This window comes from Mus caroli, unplaced genomic scaffold (genome assembly GCF_978045245.1).
Source record: "Mus caroli unplaced genomic scaffold, Mus_caroli_1 scaffold_11, whole genome shotgun sequence".
NCBI classification, from domain to species: domain Eukaryota; kingdom Metazoa; phylum Chordata; class Mammalia; order Rodentia; family Muridae; genus Mus; species Mus caroli.
The window spans coordinates 64,893,248-64,910,635 of NW_028227266.1; the positions used below are offsets into that span (position 1 = coordinate 64,893,248).

Genomic DNA, 17,388 nt, shown 5'->3' on the forward strand with positions numbered 1-17,388 from the left:
GGTCGTGGAAGGACTGGACTTCCACCCTAACCCTTCCTGGGACAGACTTAAGGTGTCCCTTGTAGCAACTGTGAGGTTCCAGTACCTGCCCCAAGTCAGGGTGAGGACAGGATGCTGGATGATGTCACCCTGAGACATAGAAAATGCTATGCTAGACTGATCTCCAGCACCCATTCAGCCCTACAGGCCACGCCCAGCTCACTCGGAGCAGGAAGGACCTGCAGCAGGAGCAGTGAATAAAGAAATAAAAAGGAAAAAAGCGGACATGACTGATCCTGGGTATGGTGGAGGAGAACATTTATTCTAGGTATGCAAGAGAACATAGCCAGAGACAGGCAGTGAATAAAGAAATAAAAAGGAAAGGAGCGGACATGACTGATCCTGGGTATGGTGGAGGAGAACATTTATTCTAGGTATGCAAGAGAACATAGCCAGAGACAGACAGACACGTCCTGAATGGTCTGGTCACATCCCTGAACCTTGTGAGGAGCAGGGAACCAAGTACAACAGCCAGCAGGACAAAGGCGCACAGGATACAAAAGAGGACAGGTAACCAAAATGTCTGGATTATAAGGGGGAGAGCCTCTGGGGGAAGGGCAACCCAGCCCTTGGGCTGGAAAGTTCAGGGCAGAGGTGTGGTGTGCCAGCCACACCCTGTAACAGGTAGGGACTGAGGCGGGAAGAACCTGGAGGCAGGTCTGTTTCGATATGTTAAATACGCACCCAAGCTGTTTGTCCCAGCTTTGAAATTTAACAGACAGCAGGTTTGTTCCAATGTGTACCCTTGTCCTCCCTCCCCCAACCTAAAATAAACACCAGCCCTCTGCTGAGATTAAAAGTGTCCCCACAAAGTCAACTGGAGAGAGGAGGGGGTTACTTTGACTCTGTGAGGGTGCAGTCTTTCACAGCAGGAAAGGCTTGCTGGTCACATGGCAGCCACAGCCACAAACCAGAGGTGTGGACTGCTAATGCACAGCTCACGGAATTTCTCTCTCTCTTTTTTTTTTTTTTTGGTTTTTTCGAGACAGGGTTTCTCTGTATAGCCCTGGCTATCCTGGACCTCACTTTGTAGACCAGGCTGGCCTCGAACTCAGAAATCCACCTGCCTCTGCCTCCCGAGTGCTGGGATTAAAGGGGAGCACCACCATTGCCTGGCTTAAATATTGTTAAACAGACTAGACAGAGAGGACTTTAGCAAACAGAGGTGCTTGTACACAGGCCAGGACACTCATGTGCACCATTATGGAGGTGCAGAAAATGTTGGAAAGGGCAAATCCTGTAGTTTCCTAGAGATTACTTTACGAGGATTTATGTGTAAGCTAGGGACCATGTATAGATTATCCTGAGTTCATGAAGAGGCCATAGTTTATAAACCCAAGGAGGGGAAGCCCTAGGGGCCATCTTGCCCAATTTGTTCTTTTTCAGGTGGGAAAAACCACGGCTTTCCTAGAGCAGGAGAATGAGTCACCAGGTCACAGCCAGTCAGGTCTAGCACTTGTTCCTCTTTGTTGTCTGTCTCAGTCCATTCAGACTGTGGCACCTCACTCTCCTCTCCCAAAAGCTCATGTCATCTACTCATGTACAATAGATCTGTTGCACCCTAAGAGTCTTATATGATTTTGGCATCAGAATTTAAACATTGATGACAAGCCATGCCTGGTGGCACACACCTTTAATCCCAGTGCTTGGGAGGGTGAGACAGGCGGATCTCTGTGAGTTTGAAACCGGCCTGGTCTACAGAGCAAGTTCTAGACCAGCCAGAGCTACAAACGAAGACCCTGTCTTAAAAAAACAAAACACACAAACAGAAGCCACCATCTTAGGGGAGTACATCTCGGTCAGTTATGGGTGAGAGTCAAGAGGGTCCATCCTGAGCAAACTACACTTCAGCTGAAATGGAGCAACCAGCAAGCACTGGGGTTTTAACGTCCTGTGTGTGGTAGGAGTAGTGTGGACTGTTCCATTCCAAAGGAGCAAACTGGGGAAGAAGAAATGAGTGACGGGTCTTGAGTCAGTCAAAGACCACTTTGGACTCAATATTTTGCCCTTCAGGCTCACCAGGGCTCACATCCTGCATAACAGCTTTGGGTAACCTTGCCCTCTTGTCTTTGCTCTGAGTAGCCTAGACCACAACCCTCACAGGTTGGAGTTGCCTGGCTGTGGCTCCTCCAGACAAGAATGGTCCTCTACACCCGTGGGTGCACTGGTCTGGAGTCTCCAGGTGCCCGATTCCCTGATGCAGTAGGTGCTCTCTGCATTGGCTTCCACCCCCACACAGTTCTCCTTCCAGGGGCCACCAAGCTCTGAGGCGTCCTTTGAAATCCAGGTGGAAGTAACCACACCCACACAGCTTTGCTTGGCACAGAGCAATCATTTTAGGAACCAGTGGAGCCGCACCTGGGGTGACTGATGAGCATGGAGCTGGAGTTCTGGAAGCAAAGGCCTCAACATGAACCAGGGCTGGGCAGTGGGGGGCTCTTCCTTTGGTAGGGTCCTGTCCTTCAGGCCCTCTCTGTGGCCCTGTGACAGAAGTGGAGCTCCCTCTCTATATGAAGTCTGAGACGACTTGAAACCATTATCTCATTGTCTTGGACAATGGGCTCTTTATACAGTTGACTAATCGCCATTGTTTTGATGAATAACACCTGGCCTTCCTTGGGCTGGGCTAACTGATCCTTGTAAATCTCCTTATCAGGCAAACCTCCGCTCCACCTGGGTTCTCTCCACCACAGTTTTCTCATGGGTTTCTTCCCGACAGGAATAGGCTGAAAAAACTTAAAACTTTTACATGTTCCTTATTTAAAAAAAAAACAAACAAATATTTTATTTTAAAATATTTCTCTTTGGGCCAGTGAAGTTGCTCAGTGAGTAAGGTACCTGTCACCAAGCCCGATGACCTGAGTTTGATTCCCTGGGATCCATATGGTGGGAGGAGAGAATTGACTCCTGCAAGCTGTCTATACATACACACTCACACAAACACACACACACACACACACACACACAGAGACAGAGAGGAAAGAGAAGACAAGGAAGGAATCAGAGACAGACACAGAGACAGACACACACACATTTACATTTCACTGTGTTGAGAGGGACAGACTCCTTCATCAGCGTTGTGCGTAGACATTTTCTTAGCTAGATATCCAGTCTCATCACTCACAAGTCTGGCCTTCCGTAAGACACTAGCACATGAACAAAATTCAGTGACATTCTATGCTGCTATTTTATTACAAGAATGGTAATAAAGTACTTCCGCTGATCGATGCCACATTCCTCGGTTCTGTCTGCAAACCTCATCAGAATGGCGGGTCGCCACCTGTATTTCTACTCGAGTTCTATCCAGAACCACTTAGATACTTTCAGGGTGCTGAGACTCCCCTCCCCAGAACCATTTTCTGTGGCTCACTTATGACATTGAAGACTAATCCCAGCATGCATTTCACAGCTCATCTGCCTCAGCCCCTTACCTACTTCCGAACCCACTCCCATGGTTTTTGCTTTTGGTTTGTTGGGGTTTTTTGGTGACAGCATCACCTCACTCAGTACAAACATCCTATGTTGGGTTCTTCAAGCAACTATGTAACAAAATACCACAAACGGGTACTTATTTCTTATACTTCTCAAGGCTGAGAAATTCAAAATCAAGGCACTAGGAGACTTGTCTGGGGAGGAACTTGCTTTGTAGATAGTGGTCTTCTTGTGTAACTGAAAGGCTTCTGTTTGGGGTTTACCAGCACGTGGAGGCAGATCGTCTTTTTGGGTAAGAGACTTATTAGAAGAATTATTAGTGCCATAGATATACATAAAAGTAGACATTGCAAGGGTTTTAAAGAGAATTTAGACCTACAAGGGCTAAGTAATCTCTTTTGTAGGTTTTAGAGGAGATAGAGTGGTCCCATGCTATGTGATTGACAAGTAGCCCATAGTACATTCTTGGAATCTGGCTGTCTCTGATTCCCCGGTGGTAGGGGAAGGGGAAAGATTTGGTCCTTTAGTTAATATGTGTGTCTATCATATGGGATGGGCTGCCTAAAGTCCCAGATTACTTAGGGTGCTTATAAAGCTTCCCTATGATTTATGTGTGGTATATAGGATCCTTCTATGTAGCTCTGGCTGCCCTGGAACTCACCAAGGTCTATGTGTCCCCATCTCATATCTGCGATTAAAAGCATGTACCACCAAGCCTGGATAAACTGTAGGACTTTAAAAGATAATGCAGATTGATGCCTGGACTTCGGGCATGGGTCAGTTGGTAAAGTGCTCGCTGCATAAGCGCAAAGACCTAGGTCCAAGTCCCCAAGCTCTCTCACATTGAAGCCACGAATCTCTGATTTCTGCACTAGGGAAAAGGAGACAGGAAGAGCTTGCAGGCATCCAGTTTAGCAGAATCCAGAGTTCTAGGTTCAGTGAGTGATCTTGTCTCAAAATATAAGGCAGAGAGCACTTGAGACAGACATTTGACACTGATCTCTTGTTTCTACGTGCATGTGTGCACAAATGAACACACATGCAGAGTGAGGGTTGGTACAAATGGAGAATACTTCATGCGATCAGACATTGGGTCGGGATAGCTTCCAAGTGGGCAGAACCAGGAGCAGGGACAATCACTCTTAGTTGAGTCCAGGACAGTTTGGAATTTGTCACCTGGTGATCTACACGGCAAGCACATATTGGAGGGGCCCATGATAGTGATGGACTGGTGTGCCTCACTGTAGTCCGTGGCTTCTCCTTTCATGAATCGTGTGTGAGGGAATTGTTGTTATTCATTGGTCTGGTGACTGCAATTAATTCTCAGGAGATTATTTTTTTTATTAATGCAAATAATTCACTTATCGTTCTCTGCCTTCTGGATGTGCCTTCGGGACAGATGGTAGTTGTTCATATGTACAAACAAGATACCAAGTCAGGGACTGGAAAGCTGAGTTCAATCCCTGAAACAAACATGTTTGGAAAGAGAGAACTGACTCCAGCAAGTAGACCTCTGACTTCTGCCTGTGTGTCATGGGCATTGTGCCCCATCATCACCAACTAACTAACTAGCTAGATGCCAGGTCATGTACCTTACATTCATACTGCTGCTCTATCTGAAATGTGATTCACAATGGGGCACAGCCTGCTCTTTACAGAAAAAAAGAGTAATATCTAGGGTAATGAGGGACCTGGGCCTAGAGCACAGACAGAGGCCGTTCTGGGATCAGCCTCGTTCTGATTCTTTATTTGGAGCTTCAACAGAAAGAACACAGAAGTGAAGCCAGCACTAGGTTCTGGTTAGACCAAGCTCCAGACAGGGCAAGGGAGATCTGACTTTCCAGACAATGTGAGAGTCAGCTGTAGGACCTGCACCCGTGAGCCAGGCCTCAGGACAAACAAAACTAACTGGGCCTGGCCCTCCCCGCCGGTGTCTTCCAGAGTGTCCGGAGGAGAACTGTTTGATTTCCTGGCCCAGAAGGAGTCGTTAAGTGAGGAGGAAGCCACCAGCTTCATTAAGCAGATCCTGGATGGGGTGAATTACCTTCACACAAAGAAAATTGCTCACTTTGATCTCAAGGTCAGTACAGCGGGTAAAGGGCAAGCTTTTATTTATTTATTTATTTATTTATTTATTTATTTATTTAATGAGGAGGAAGGGACCCTGTGCCCTTGCCACTGCTAGGAAGGGTCTAGTGCCCACAGGCCCACTCCGCACACCTTCAACCCCAATTCCGACCTCGGGGCAAGGAATGGCCTGTTGCATGTGTCCACCTCAGTTTCACTTCTTCTATCAGGTCCTCCTCACGTGGGACAGACTGCAAGAAGCTCTTTGAACACTTTATCTCTTCCAGGGAGTAGGTGGTGAGGCATAAAAAAAAAAAAAAAAAAAAAAAAAGAAAAGAAAAGAAAAAAGAAACTTGAAACAGAACTCATTTCACCAGAGGAAAGTTACTGGCGAGAGAGAGCCAAACCCTGAGGGGGCGGAACTAGCAGGATTTGCAGAATTGCTGAGCTTAGCTGATACTCCAGACCTAGCACAGCGTGGCCTTCTGTGTCTCCTCAGTGGAGGTGACAGATCTTGGAGCCCAAGGACCATTGGCTGCCTGCTCCTCCCTCACCCCAAACTGGAGCCACAAGACTGCTTCCAGGGCCCACTGATCATTTGTGGTAACTGGGGTTCAGGGTTGAGAAAGTTCATCGTGGCCATGTTTAACTGTGTGTATGCTGAGGTCAAGGCAGAAGGACTGGCTCCCTCAGTAACTGAGCTCAGGCACAGAAACTGAGGGGCCTTCGTTCGCAGAGCTGACTCACTGAAGTCCCTTCACCTTGTGAAGAGATCCCTGTTTGTAGGAGGACGCCCGCACACTATTGGCAGCTATTGCTTCTTTATTTTGCTTTTGAGTCACACTCTTATGTACCTCAGGCTGACCTCAAACTTGTTGGCCTTGAATTCTTGATTCTCCTGCCTCTGCTTCCCACATGCCAGGCTTACAGGTGTGCACCACCACAACTGTCTGTCTGTCTGTCTGTCTGCCCAGTCTTCTCTGCAGAAACCCCTGTGCTGTTTTGTGCACCATGCTCAGCATTTTTTCCTGGGCTTAACTCTTTTCTTTCTTCCTTTCTTCCTTCCTTCCTTTCTTTCTTTCTTTCTTTCTTTCTTTCTTTCTTTTTGTTTCTGTTTTTGGAGACAGGGTTTTTTTTTTATGCAACTCTGAATGTCCTAGAACTCCCTCTGTAGACTAGGCTGACCCCAAATTCAGAGAGATAGATACCTGTCTCTGCCTCCAAAGTGCTGGGAATTAAAAGTGTGCTCTACCACCCACCTGGCTAGTTTTTCTTCAGAGATTTGTGCAGGAGACAGAAAAGAATGATCAGCCATTCTAAGAGTTGTGACAGAGGGAAGCACTGGTAGGTCGGGGATTGGGGTGGGGATAGTGGGGTTGGTGAGGAGCTGGTAAGCCCAAAGGACAGACCTTTAACTCATCCTGAAGTTATGAGAGAGAGTGTGTGTGTTAGTTAGTTGCTTGGAAAAGCTGCATTTGATTTTTCTAAAGAATCAACAGGGATTTGCAGAGGGAGAGGACCATCTGAGGAAGACTTATATACTGTGTATATGATCTCAGTAACAACACAAGCCATCAATGAAGTACAGAGAAAGAATGTGTGTGCATGACTGGAGAAGAGGCTGGGAAGAGGTAGGAAGCAGTTGAGAGCAGCAAAGGCTGAGCCAAGGAGGCCTTTTACCCTGAGAGATACTGGGGACAGGGTAGCACACATATATTTCAGCTTGATCCCTCTGGCTGGGAAGATGGATGCAAAGGGGACAGCCGGGCAGCTGGAAGCCTAGCCAAAAGACTTATGCAGTAATCTAGGTAAGGGATGGTAAGGGACAGAGGTCAAGCTCTAATTGCTTAGGTGCTTAATTTCATGTGAAGGTAAGGAGGAGGTAGCATCCACAAGGACTCCACATTTTAGTTTGAGGGACTGATCCAGAGAGAACATGAAGTGAGTGCCTCCAGTCTCACAGCACTCACACAAGAATCCCTGTCCTAGCTCTTATCCCAGCACGAGCCCCTTCCTGATGCCAGTTATTGCAGGCTTTTAAAAGGATTTCTATGGGAGATGGCTTACAGAGTTCTCTCAGAGGTCCCAGTGGAGGGTGGGTTTGGACAAACTTTTGGGCAGTTGGATAGTGATACACCAGGCAGGTAATGGTCTAACTGGATTGCATCTGTGTTTCCTTCCTAATAATTCTACAGGCAGTTAACTTATTTTCTTGGGCCTTCACTGGCTCCTGGAGACTGCTTCCCTTTGTCTTTTCTCTAGTGGCTGATACAGATGGAAGGGTTTGCTCTGGTGAAGGGGGCCTGCATTGGAGTCAGCTGTATTGGGCTTTATGCTTGATTCTGCCAGACACCTGAAGACACCTGAACCTTGGTTTTTCAGCCCTGTTGTAGCTACCACCACTTACCTGGCAGAGTTGACATAAGAGGGGAGCAGCGCTCAGAGGCGCATGCAGAGTACGTGTTGTGCGCTGTTATTGTTGCCTCCCTTCCCAGAAGAGTAGAAAAGAAAACACAACTCTTATTACAATGTTTTGGGCTCTGCTAGACTAGGAAAACAAACTCTGGTAATGCAGAGAGCTGAGACTTGCTGTGTGGTGGGGTGACTGATGGGGCTATTTCTAGCCCTCAGACTGAGTCTGGACATTTTCCATGACCTAAAGGCAGTCTGAGTTTACCCTGGTACATGTAGGGCAAAGATGCTGCTAAGCCCATCCATCCTCCAGTATATAGACTCTGAACGTTCTGATTCTCCCTTCTCATGGGTTTCTTGGCCTAGGCCCAGATAGGCAACTTTGGGAAATAATGAGCAGCAAGGCCACAAATGGATTTTCCTCATGGCTAGGAGACACCTCCTATACCCAGAGTGTAGCTTTGAGTACTGTTATACTGAAAGCTTTCACTAGCTTTGGGGGATACAGTCAGCTGGTAGCCTAGAAGAGGTTTCTTGGTTCCATGTTGCTTTCTACCATCCGACATCCACTTGTTCTTGTTAGTTTTCCTCGTCTCTGGTGAGCTTCTGTTTCCCGCTACTTGCTTGTGTTCTGTTACTCCTCCACAAGAAAGATTTCCCTAATACACAGACGCTATGCCATCTCCAAACCCATCTATTACCTTTTCTCTGGGTCCTCTTTCCTGCTTGAAGGAGCTATAGCTTAGAAGGGTTAGCTGTTTGCTCTACCCTTGTGATATGAATGGCTTCTTGGGAAGCTGTCTTAGTTACCATGACCAAGGCAACTCAAGGGAGAAAGGGTTTATATCTCAGCTCACAGTTCAAGGGAACAGTCCATCATGGAGTCACATGGCAGCAGGAGCGTGAAGATGGTGGGCATTGCATATAGTCAAGAAAGAGAGAGGGGGAAATGCATGTTTGCACTAGGCTGATTCTCCATTGTATAGAGTTCTGTTCAGGGAAGGGTCCCACTCACAATAAATACAGGTCTCTCCACATCCATAAACATGAGGCTAATCCTCCACATGCATGCCCAGAGGCCCATCTTCCAGGTAATTCTAAAGACCAAGGGTGTGGGTTGCAACCCCTCTACTCTTCCCTTTCCCTTCCCAGGGCCTTCCTGCTCATTCTCTAAGAATTAACCAAGGCCTTTGTGTCTGTTACCCTCTGTGCAAACTTCTGTTCAAAGTGTTTTTCTTTTAGGACTTACTTTCTGCTGCACACTACCTGACATAGGATGAGTCACTCTGAGTGGATGAGTGAGCACATGAATGCACACCTTAGTGACAACCAGACAGACCCTTAGATGCCATGGAACCCAGCATCTTTTCATGGGTTATAAGGCAGAGGGTGCAGCTAGCTCAGGAGTGTGCACATTTATTGAAGATCTATTATAATCCAGGAGAAACACTTAAATAATGTGATATAGTCCCTGCCTTCCAGGAGCCTAGTGTCTTCAGGGAGATGGACACAGTGAGGCTTGGTGAGGAGGCCATATGAAATAAAGCCTAATAGGAACTCTCTAATCATGCCCACCTCCAAGGAGTAAGTTCTTAGCCTCAGGCAAAGTGACCTTCCATGTGTTATAGAACTGGACACAGATTTGAATAGGTTAGAGTAGAAGAATAAGGGCTGTTACCCTCTTGGAAGGGACATGGACTGACTGCCTGTTGGTATCAGGAACCATCAGGCAAGATGCCCATAGGGAAATAGGCCTCAAGAACCATTCAGAAACCTCACTTTTGTGTATCGTCTCAGTACAAATAGAGGCCTTGTAGAGGGTGTTTGTATATGATCTTGTATACTTAGTTTATTTGAGAGAGTTTCTCCTCTGAGTTGGGATGTATCCTTTCCTCTCTGTACCAACCAAATCTAGCCTGAGAACTCTGAGATAGAAGGTAGTCTTCAGGACTGATGGTATATTAAAGCAAAAATAATAAATTATAAGGAATGATTAAATTGATATATAATCCAGATGTTCAAGACTCTGAGGAGGCTTTTAGTTTTTATGAACATGAGTAAGAGGGTAAATTTCAGAGCCAGGAATGCCCCCAGAACCCAAGCTTTTAAGCTCCTTTATGCCCAGAATCATCCTCAGTGCTGCCCTACACTCATGGTGTGATAGAGACTGCTGGGCAAGCTTTCATAAGGGTGGTCACGGCAACATTTAAGGGCATAGTACTCTCTAGAATCCAGCATGCTTACACCTCTTTTTCCTCATTTGATCCTCATGGCAGCAGAAGGTGATGTCATATTTTTACAAACCAAATACTTGGGATTCAAAGAGATTAAGTAACCGCTCAAGATCACACAAGTATCAGATGACAACTCAGCACTTGTTATTCATACAGCTAATCCAACGTCTGGGCTGGGCTATACATTTTGTTTTGGTTTTCTGAGACAAGGGCCATATAGCCAAAGATGACTGTGGACACCTGATCCTCCTGCTTATGTCTCCCGAGTGACAAGCTTGTGCCTGGTTTCTAGTCTTTTCCTTTCGTTTCTCTTCTTTTTTCTTTTCTTTTCTTTCCTCTCTTTCTCTTCTTTCCTCTTTCTTTCTTTCTTTCTTTCTTTCTTTCTTTCTTTCTTTCTTTCTTTCTTTCTTTCTTCTTCCTTCCTTCCTTCCTTCCTTCCTTCCTTCCTTTCTTCCTTTCTTTCCTTCCTTCTTTGGGCCAACATGTTCCCTATTTTTCAGTTGAGCAAACTAAACCAAAAATGCTGTCCTGTAGCCGTGGCTACTTTGTGGGTTCTTCTTTCTTCCACACTTCTTCACCCCTTTTCTCTCACTTTTTCAACCTCCTAACACTGGAGAGGAGAGAAAATAAGGATGGAGGGGAAAGGAGTCAACATTATCATTAACTACTTCCTGCTGATAAGAAGCCCCAAATACCTTAGGACAAGTTTGCCAGGATATCTAATTATTTCTTTTTCTCCCTCTCCCTCTCCCTCTCCCTCTCCCCCTCCCCCTCTCCCCTCCCCCTTCCTCCTCCTTCTCCTCCTCCTTCTCCTCCTCCTCCTCCTCCTCCTCCTCCTCCTCCTCCTCCTCCTCCTTCTTCTTCTTCTTCTTCTTCTTCTTCTTCTTCTTCTTCTTCTTCTTCTTCCTCCTTCTCCTCCCCACTCCTCCTTCTTCTGTATCTTCACTTCTCTTCCTCCACAGCAGAACAGAGAAAGAATAGGCAGTGATTTCCTTTCCTGTTTTTTTCCCAACAAGGGCAAGGGCAAGAGGTCAGAGCCACACAGTGGTCCCTCTGCTGGTGACTAGGTGGAGGCTGTGGTTTGACAAATCTAAGGGCAGCTGAGTTCCACCCTTCCCTAAGCCACAGCTGTGGCTTTTCTAGGAAAAGCAGGGAGCTGGGGCGGCATACTGACTGAGGCACAGAGCCATGGTGAAATGCCTACTGTGCCAGCAGGCTGGGTGATCCCAAGGCTATGGCTGCATCAATTAGATGAAGAGAGGCATCTAAAGAGTAGGAGGCATGTAGGCTCAGCTCAAGCTCTGCTGTTGTTGGCTGAGCCGCCTTCAAGAACTCGTGACCTCTTACCTTGGTTTCTTCATCTGTGTGGCCTGAATCCTGACAGGACTGGCCTCATGCAGTGGATATCAAAAGAGATGAGGACCTTATAAACTGTTAAGTGATACAGGTTTTTTCTATACATTCTACATGACTTGCTAGCTAGATGCTGTGAGGAACGTTGGAAAGGGATACTAGTTTGGTTGTTTTTTTATTAACGTAGTGGGGAAAGCAAGAGTCATTTCCAGAAATCTAAGCATGGTGGCTCATCCCTGTCATTCGGAGTGCTCAGCAGGCTGAGGCAGGATCACCACGTGTTTTAGGCTAACCTGTACTACAGAGTGAGGGCCTTTCTCAAAATAAAACAAAATAAAACAAAACAAAACAAACAAACAAAAACAAATAACAACAACAGAAGACTTATCCCCAGAACACTTGGGCACAATAGTCCCATATCCTCCAAGATGCTCGGGGAGGAGAAAGGCTGGGCTGCAGGTTCAGCTGATAGCTCCTGGGACAGACAGGAGTTTGGTGTTGCCTGAAAGGATGGCAGATGATTAGGTCCTCATTCTGAGAGGGAAAGACTCAATGGGAGAGTCACACTGATGCCTACGGCCCACTTTGTACATCATGTTTGACCCTCCCAGTAAGTGTCTTGAGCAGTGGTTCTCAATTGGAGGTGGGGGGGTTGAATGACCATTCCATAGGGGTCACCTAAGACCATCAGAAAGCACAGATATTTACATTACAATTCATAATGGCAGCAACACTGCACCTATGAATTATCAACAAAAACAATTTTATGGTTGGAGGTCACCACAACACGAGGAGCTGTATTAAAGGGTTGCAGCATTAGGAAGCTTGGGGACCACTGCTCTAGAGGTAGCTTTTATTATTATCCCCTATTTATAGGGGAGAGACGGTAGGTAGCTTGCCCAGTATCAGACTGCTATTCATGACAACGTGGAAGATGAGCCCAGACTCCAAGGCCCTGTTAGCCATTATCCACGCCAGGTTCTTCCCTGAAAACAGGATGTGTGAGAAGTATACGTGGGACTGCGTTGGTTTGCTCATTTGCTTGTAACCAGTAACTGAATACCTAGTACAAGGCTGGCCGCTCTTGGATGCTTAGAGATAACAGTAAGAGGCAAGGACCCTGACTTCCTCCTGGGGCAATGTGGGCAGGACACGTAAGGAAGTGATTATCACGCTGGTGGTGTTCTGCTGGAGGCTGTGTAGTGATGACAGAGGCCCTGAGGTGGTAACCGTTAGTGTGTTGGAGGGATGGGTCACAGACATTCCTGTGTGGGTGTGGAGTCTGTGCAGTGAAGCAGGAGGGGAACTATTAGGATGGGGTTATCTGGCAGAATAAACTGCTGGTTGGGGTGGTGTTGGTGGAGGTAGTGGAGGTGAGGTGGGTGCTGAGCTGGCAGTAGGGGCCATGGGGCCAGGAAGTCTTTGGCAGACATAATGGGGGCTGGGCACGGGTGATACTGGAGGCTTGTGGGTCAGGGTTGTTTATGATGGACCAGTTTTGCTTTCTCAGGTTGCCCAGAGGTGTCTGACCAATCTGGGTCTGGACTTGCATTGCCCATGAAGTTTTCTTGTTCGAATAACACAAGCTCAGCCGGGCCTCAGCTTCACCTAGCAGCAAGCAGGCCAAACAAGGCACTTGTGATTCAGTGTACTTGAGCTCTGCCTCTTCTGCAACTCCTCGACTTCTCTGGGCTTCTCCACAACATGGCTGACTGACTGACCTCTGTGAGATCCCTTGTGACCCAGCATTGTGAGGCTGGAGCATAAAACAGGGTGGGGAAGGGAAATGGGAGGTGAAAGTGTGGGAAAGATGGTTTGTGAGAGCACATGTCCTTCCTGAACTCTGGTGATTGAACAGGGTGTCAAGTACCACTCCCAGAGGGGACCCTGAGCTTCTGTGGGCAGCTTAGCCAGTGTGCTACAGCCCCTTCACCCATGAACCTCTCTCTGAAGCCTCAGAACAATGCTCTGACCTATCAAGCATGTTTATGTGAGTCCACTGTTGCTGTCTCCAAACTCACCAGAAGAAGACATCAGATCCCATTACAGATGGTTGTGAGCCACCATGTGGTTGCTGGGAATTGAACTCAGGACCTCTGGAAGAGCAGACAGTGCTCTTAACCACCGAGCCATCTCTTCAGCCCCCAATTCATATTTTCAGTGGCAAAGTCGAGAAGCGAATTCAGAGCTGCCTGACGCCAAGCCCTTGTCTTTTGCCCTTGACTGCATGATCCCCGAGGTTGCCTCCATCCTGTTCCAACCAGAGTATGCTGTGCTGGTCCCGTGGAACCAGCTTCCAGTTGGTATCACAGCAGGCACCTCTAACAGACATGTTGGCTTTTCCCAGAGTGCCTGCCTGACTGGCAGGCCAAGCCAGGCATGTTTGTTTTGACAGGTGGGGCAGTCCCACCCCACCACATCCCCCTGTGGCAGCTCTCTGGGCTCTGGGCTGGCAGCAGCACCTAAAGAATGCAGTGCCTCCCCCAGCCATGCTTTGCAGGTGATGTCAGCTGCGTGGGCTAAGTACCTGGTTGTAGAGAATACCATTGGCCGAGGATGACTGGGGCAAGGAGGATGGACAGGATTGTGCTACCCACAGGGCAGTCTGGCTGGGGGCCCAGTTTCCTGTGGCTACCGTGGCCTAGTCTTCTTTCCTGACCTGAGGCAGAGGCACAGGATCCTTTTCATGTCTAGCCTTGGGGCTCAGAGCAGCAGACGTTTGCCCAGTTAGCTTGGAATTATGTGTCACATCAAAACTGCTAAAGGAATTTAGGATGACATCTGCGGAGTAGGGAACTGGACCCAAAGAGAGGAAATGGCCTGTTTATTAAGCACTATACCTTTGCTCCTGGACCTGAAACTGTTTCCTAGTCCCAGGCTTGGGCTCCTTTTCTATTCGGGGAGGTGGAATAAGAGACCACAACCTGGGGAACAGCCAGTTTGCTGGATCTCAGGCTGCCTTTCGGACCATATTTTAGCCCTATTAACAGCTAGCCAGGAGGGCTCTCTGGCACTCCTAGTGGTGGCTTATACCAACCAGGCAGAGAAGGAAACCCTGGCTGGAATTCTTTTACTGCATTTACGTGAATATTAATGTGCAGAATGTAAGATAGCAGAGACAACACCAGGAACCTTTAGTGGGATTGAATTTACCTAGAGGGATTTACTTGCCACCCACAAGGCAAGTAACGCTGCATCCAGAGGCGATCTGACGTGTCTGAGATGGTGGTGCTCACCCTGTGGGATGAGAGCAGGTCTAGATGTGAGATCTACCAGAAGGCTGGAAAGGTAACTGGGGTTGTGGCTGGGGCTAATTCAGAGATCTGAGTGCCTCAGTCCTCAAAAGGAACTTCTGATGGTCCCTGGGACCACTGGAATATTTAACAAGCCTGGTCGATGGAGTAAGATTAGGAGCAGGACTTCCAGGGAAACTCTCCTGCCATCATGAGCTGATGGGCCTTGGGCAAGTCTTTTAGTTCCCTGGGCCTCAGTTTCCTGCATCTGTAAAATGGTAATGGTAGTAGCACCTACTTCTCAGGGGGGCTGCCAGAATCCTATGGAGCACCCAAATGAGTCTCTGGTCCCTAGAACTGGTTGGGCTGTTACTGGAGGCTGGGATGGCAGAAGGAAGAATTATAAAAACTGCAGATAAGGAGGCCCGTGTTTGCTGGCTAGCCTAGAATCCCTTAGTGGCATGGAGGTAGCAATATCATTTGGTGGCAGGGAGCCAATGGCCTGTCTGCACCCAGTCTGAGTATATAGGGCCAACTAATAGTTCAAGTAGCCCGTTGAGTGGTTGGTGAGGTAGGAACAAGAATCCCAGTCCTCTCACTTAGCAGAGTCTTCCTGCGGCCCCAAGGCCATCTCCCTGGTTGAACACCTTAGGCTGTGCTTCTTTGTGTATACCTAACTTGGAATCTCTCCTCCTAGAACTCCTCATTTTCTATTTTTATTTATGTATATCCCTGTGTATATAATGGCACATATGTCCAAGCATCTTTGGAAGCTAGAGAAGGGCGTCGGGTCCGTTGGAGCTAGAGTCACAGGTTATTGTGACCAGCTTGACATGGGCACTGAGATTTCAGCTCTGGTCCTCTGGAAGCTCTTAAGCTCTCCAAACGTCCCTCCCTGCTATTCCGTCTCCTTGTCTGAGACGAGAGCAGCTAGCTTAGGAGCTCTTGAAGGCCTGAAAGCCAGGCTAGGGACATGGTTTGGAGGATGCTCATTTGCATGAAAGCATCCACAGAAGAAAGGCCATCCTGTGGTGGAAGGCGGATGCCTGCTCCAGACACTCATCTGCATGGGTTCCCCAGCTCAAGCAGGGAAAGGGATCATTTAGTCTAGAGGGTGGGAGCAAGAGCTTTGGGTACGACAGATAGATGCTTAAATCTCTGTGTCCCTTGGCTGATGGCTTCTTTTTCAGCAAGAAAGGAAAGATAACACCCTCTGCTCCAGGCAGTTGAGCGAGGTGTAAACTATACCGTGTGATTGGTTGGTGCCGGGCCCTGCATATTGCATCGGCCTGATAAAAGGTACTTGGTTTCTCTCAGGGAACACCTACTGAGTGCTTGGTGGCTGTCAGGCTCTCTCTTAAGCTCTGGGAAGATGCTAGAACAACTCACTTAGGAAGGTTGATGCCCATTGGAGGGCGATAGACAAGTAACCAGAGAGCTCTAGCTTTGGACCTAAGGAAGTGTTATAATGAGGAAGTGCAGGGTGTTTGGGAGCTGGAAGGGAGGGGGCTGTCAGGAAGACCTTTTGGAGGAGACTGGCTGTCTTAACTGAAATGTGAATGGGCAGCACCAGCTTAGGGGCAGGACAGGGCAGGGCAGGGCAGGGCAGGGCAGGGCAGGGCAGGGAAAGTGCTCTAAGCTGCTGGAAACAGATGGGTCTCTGGTAAGAAGATGTAGTCTGCCATCCCTCCAAGCCAGTGAACAGGCCATTTCCACTGTGAGCCACAGATGTAAGTAGATCCAAGGCTGCCTGTTTTCTCAGGGTAGCAATGCCCTAGAGATGTCAGTCTCGGTTCTTTGATGCTCTGTAGTCCTGAACATCCAGGTTCTGGGGAGTCCATCTCTGTGGCTCGTGGCTTCCATTGCATTCATTGTGCTGAGATGGGTTCTGAGCTGAGGTGGTCAGGATAGTGTAGGGCCTGGTCTCAGGGCCTCATCCCTAGAGAAGTTCCTGACAAGGTGGCCAATGATGTGGGTAGATGAGAAATGACACTTCCTGGCAGGGAAGTAATGGAGAGTGGGGAGAATGTAGCTCAGTGCAGGAACAGCAGCAGTGTTCCCGAGGCAGCCAGCAGAGTGCGGGGCCAGGGGCACTGGGATGGGGCCGCCTGCCTGGATCTTCTCTCTTGACCTCCTCTGCCCTCATACTCCCTTCAGCAGAGGCTGGAAAATCTGCCTTGGGAAAGGACTTTGACACATGTTCAAAATAAAGTTGAGAGTAATCTCCAGAGGGCAAGAAAAATAAACGAGCTTTAAAAATGCAAAAGAAAACGTGTTATTTAAACAAACCAAAAAAAAAAAAAAAAAAGGAAAAATTTTGAGGGAGGGCCTCAGTTCCCTTGAGTAAAAGTCTCTAGCATCAGCAATGGGAGGTCACAGAGATTTTCAGGGAGACAGAGACACCTGGTGTATGTGTTGTGGGGTGACCAGACCAGATTAAGTGTGAGTTTAGCTAAGAGTTAGGGTCCAGCTCAGTGTGTCCCCATGAGGGATCCACACAGCATGTGGGCTGGGAGGGCATTGCCAGGTCTCAGTTCTCCCTCCCGTTGAAGATAGCTCTACAGAGAGTCAGGGAGGATGGCAGGGGCTGCTGGACTGGAGACAGCAGCCAGATGTCC

At 47.9% G+C, this 17,388-nt stretch overlaps 1 protein-coding gene across 1 annotated transcript in view; it reads left to right on the forward strand.

The window, feature by feature from the left end:
* Dapk2 (death associated protein kinase 2) overlaps nucleotides 1-17,388 on the forward strand; it is a 113,188-nt gene that overhangs the window by 68,660 nt on the left and 27,140 nt on the right. Inside the window, exon 4 of the mRNA XM_021172263.2 lies at nucleotides 5,413-5,551. Coding sequence (XP_021027922.1) covers nucleotides 5,413-5,551 — 139 coding nt within the window. The remainder of the gene's footprint in view (nucleotides 1-5,412; nucleotides 5,552-17,388) is intronic.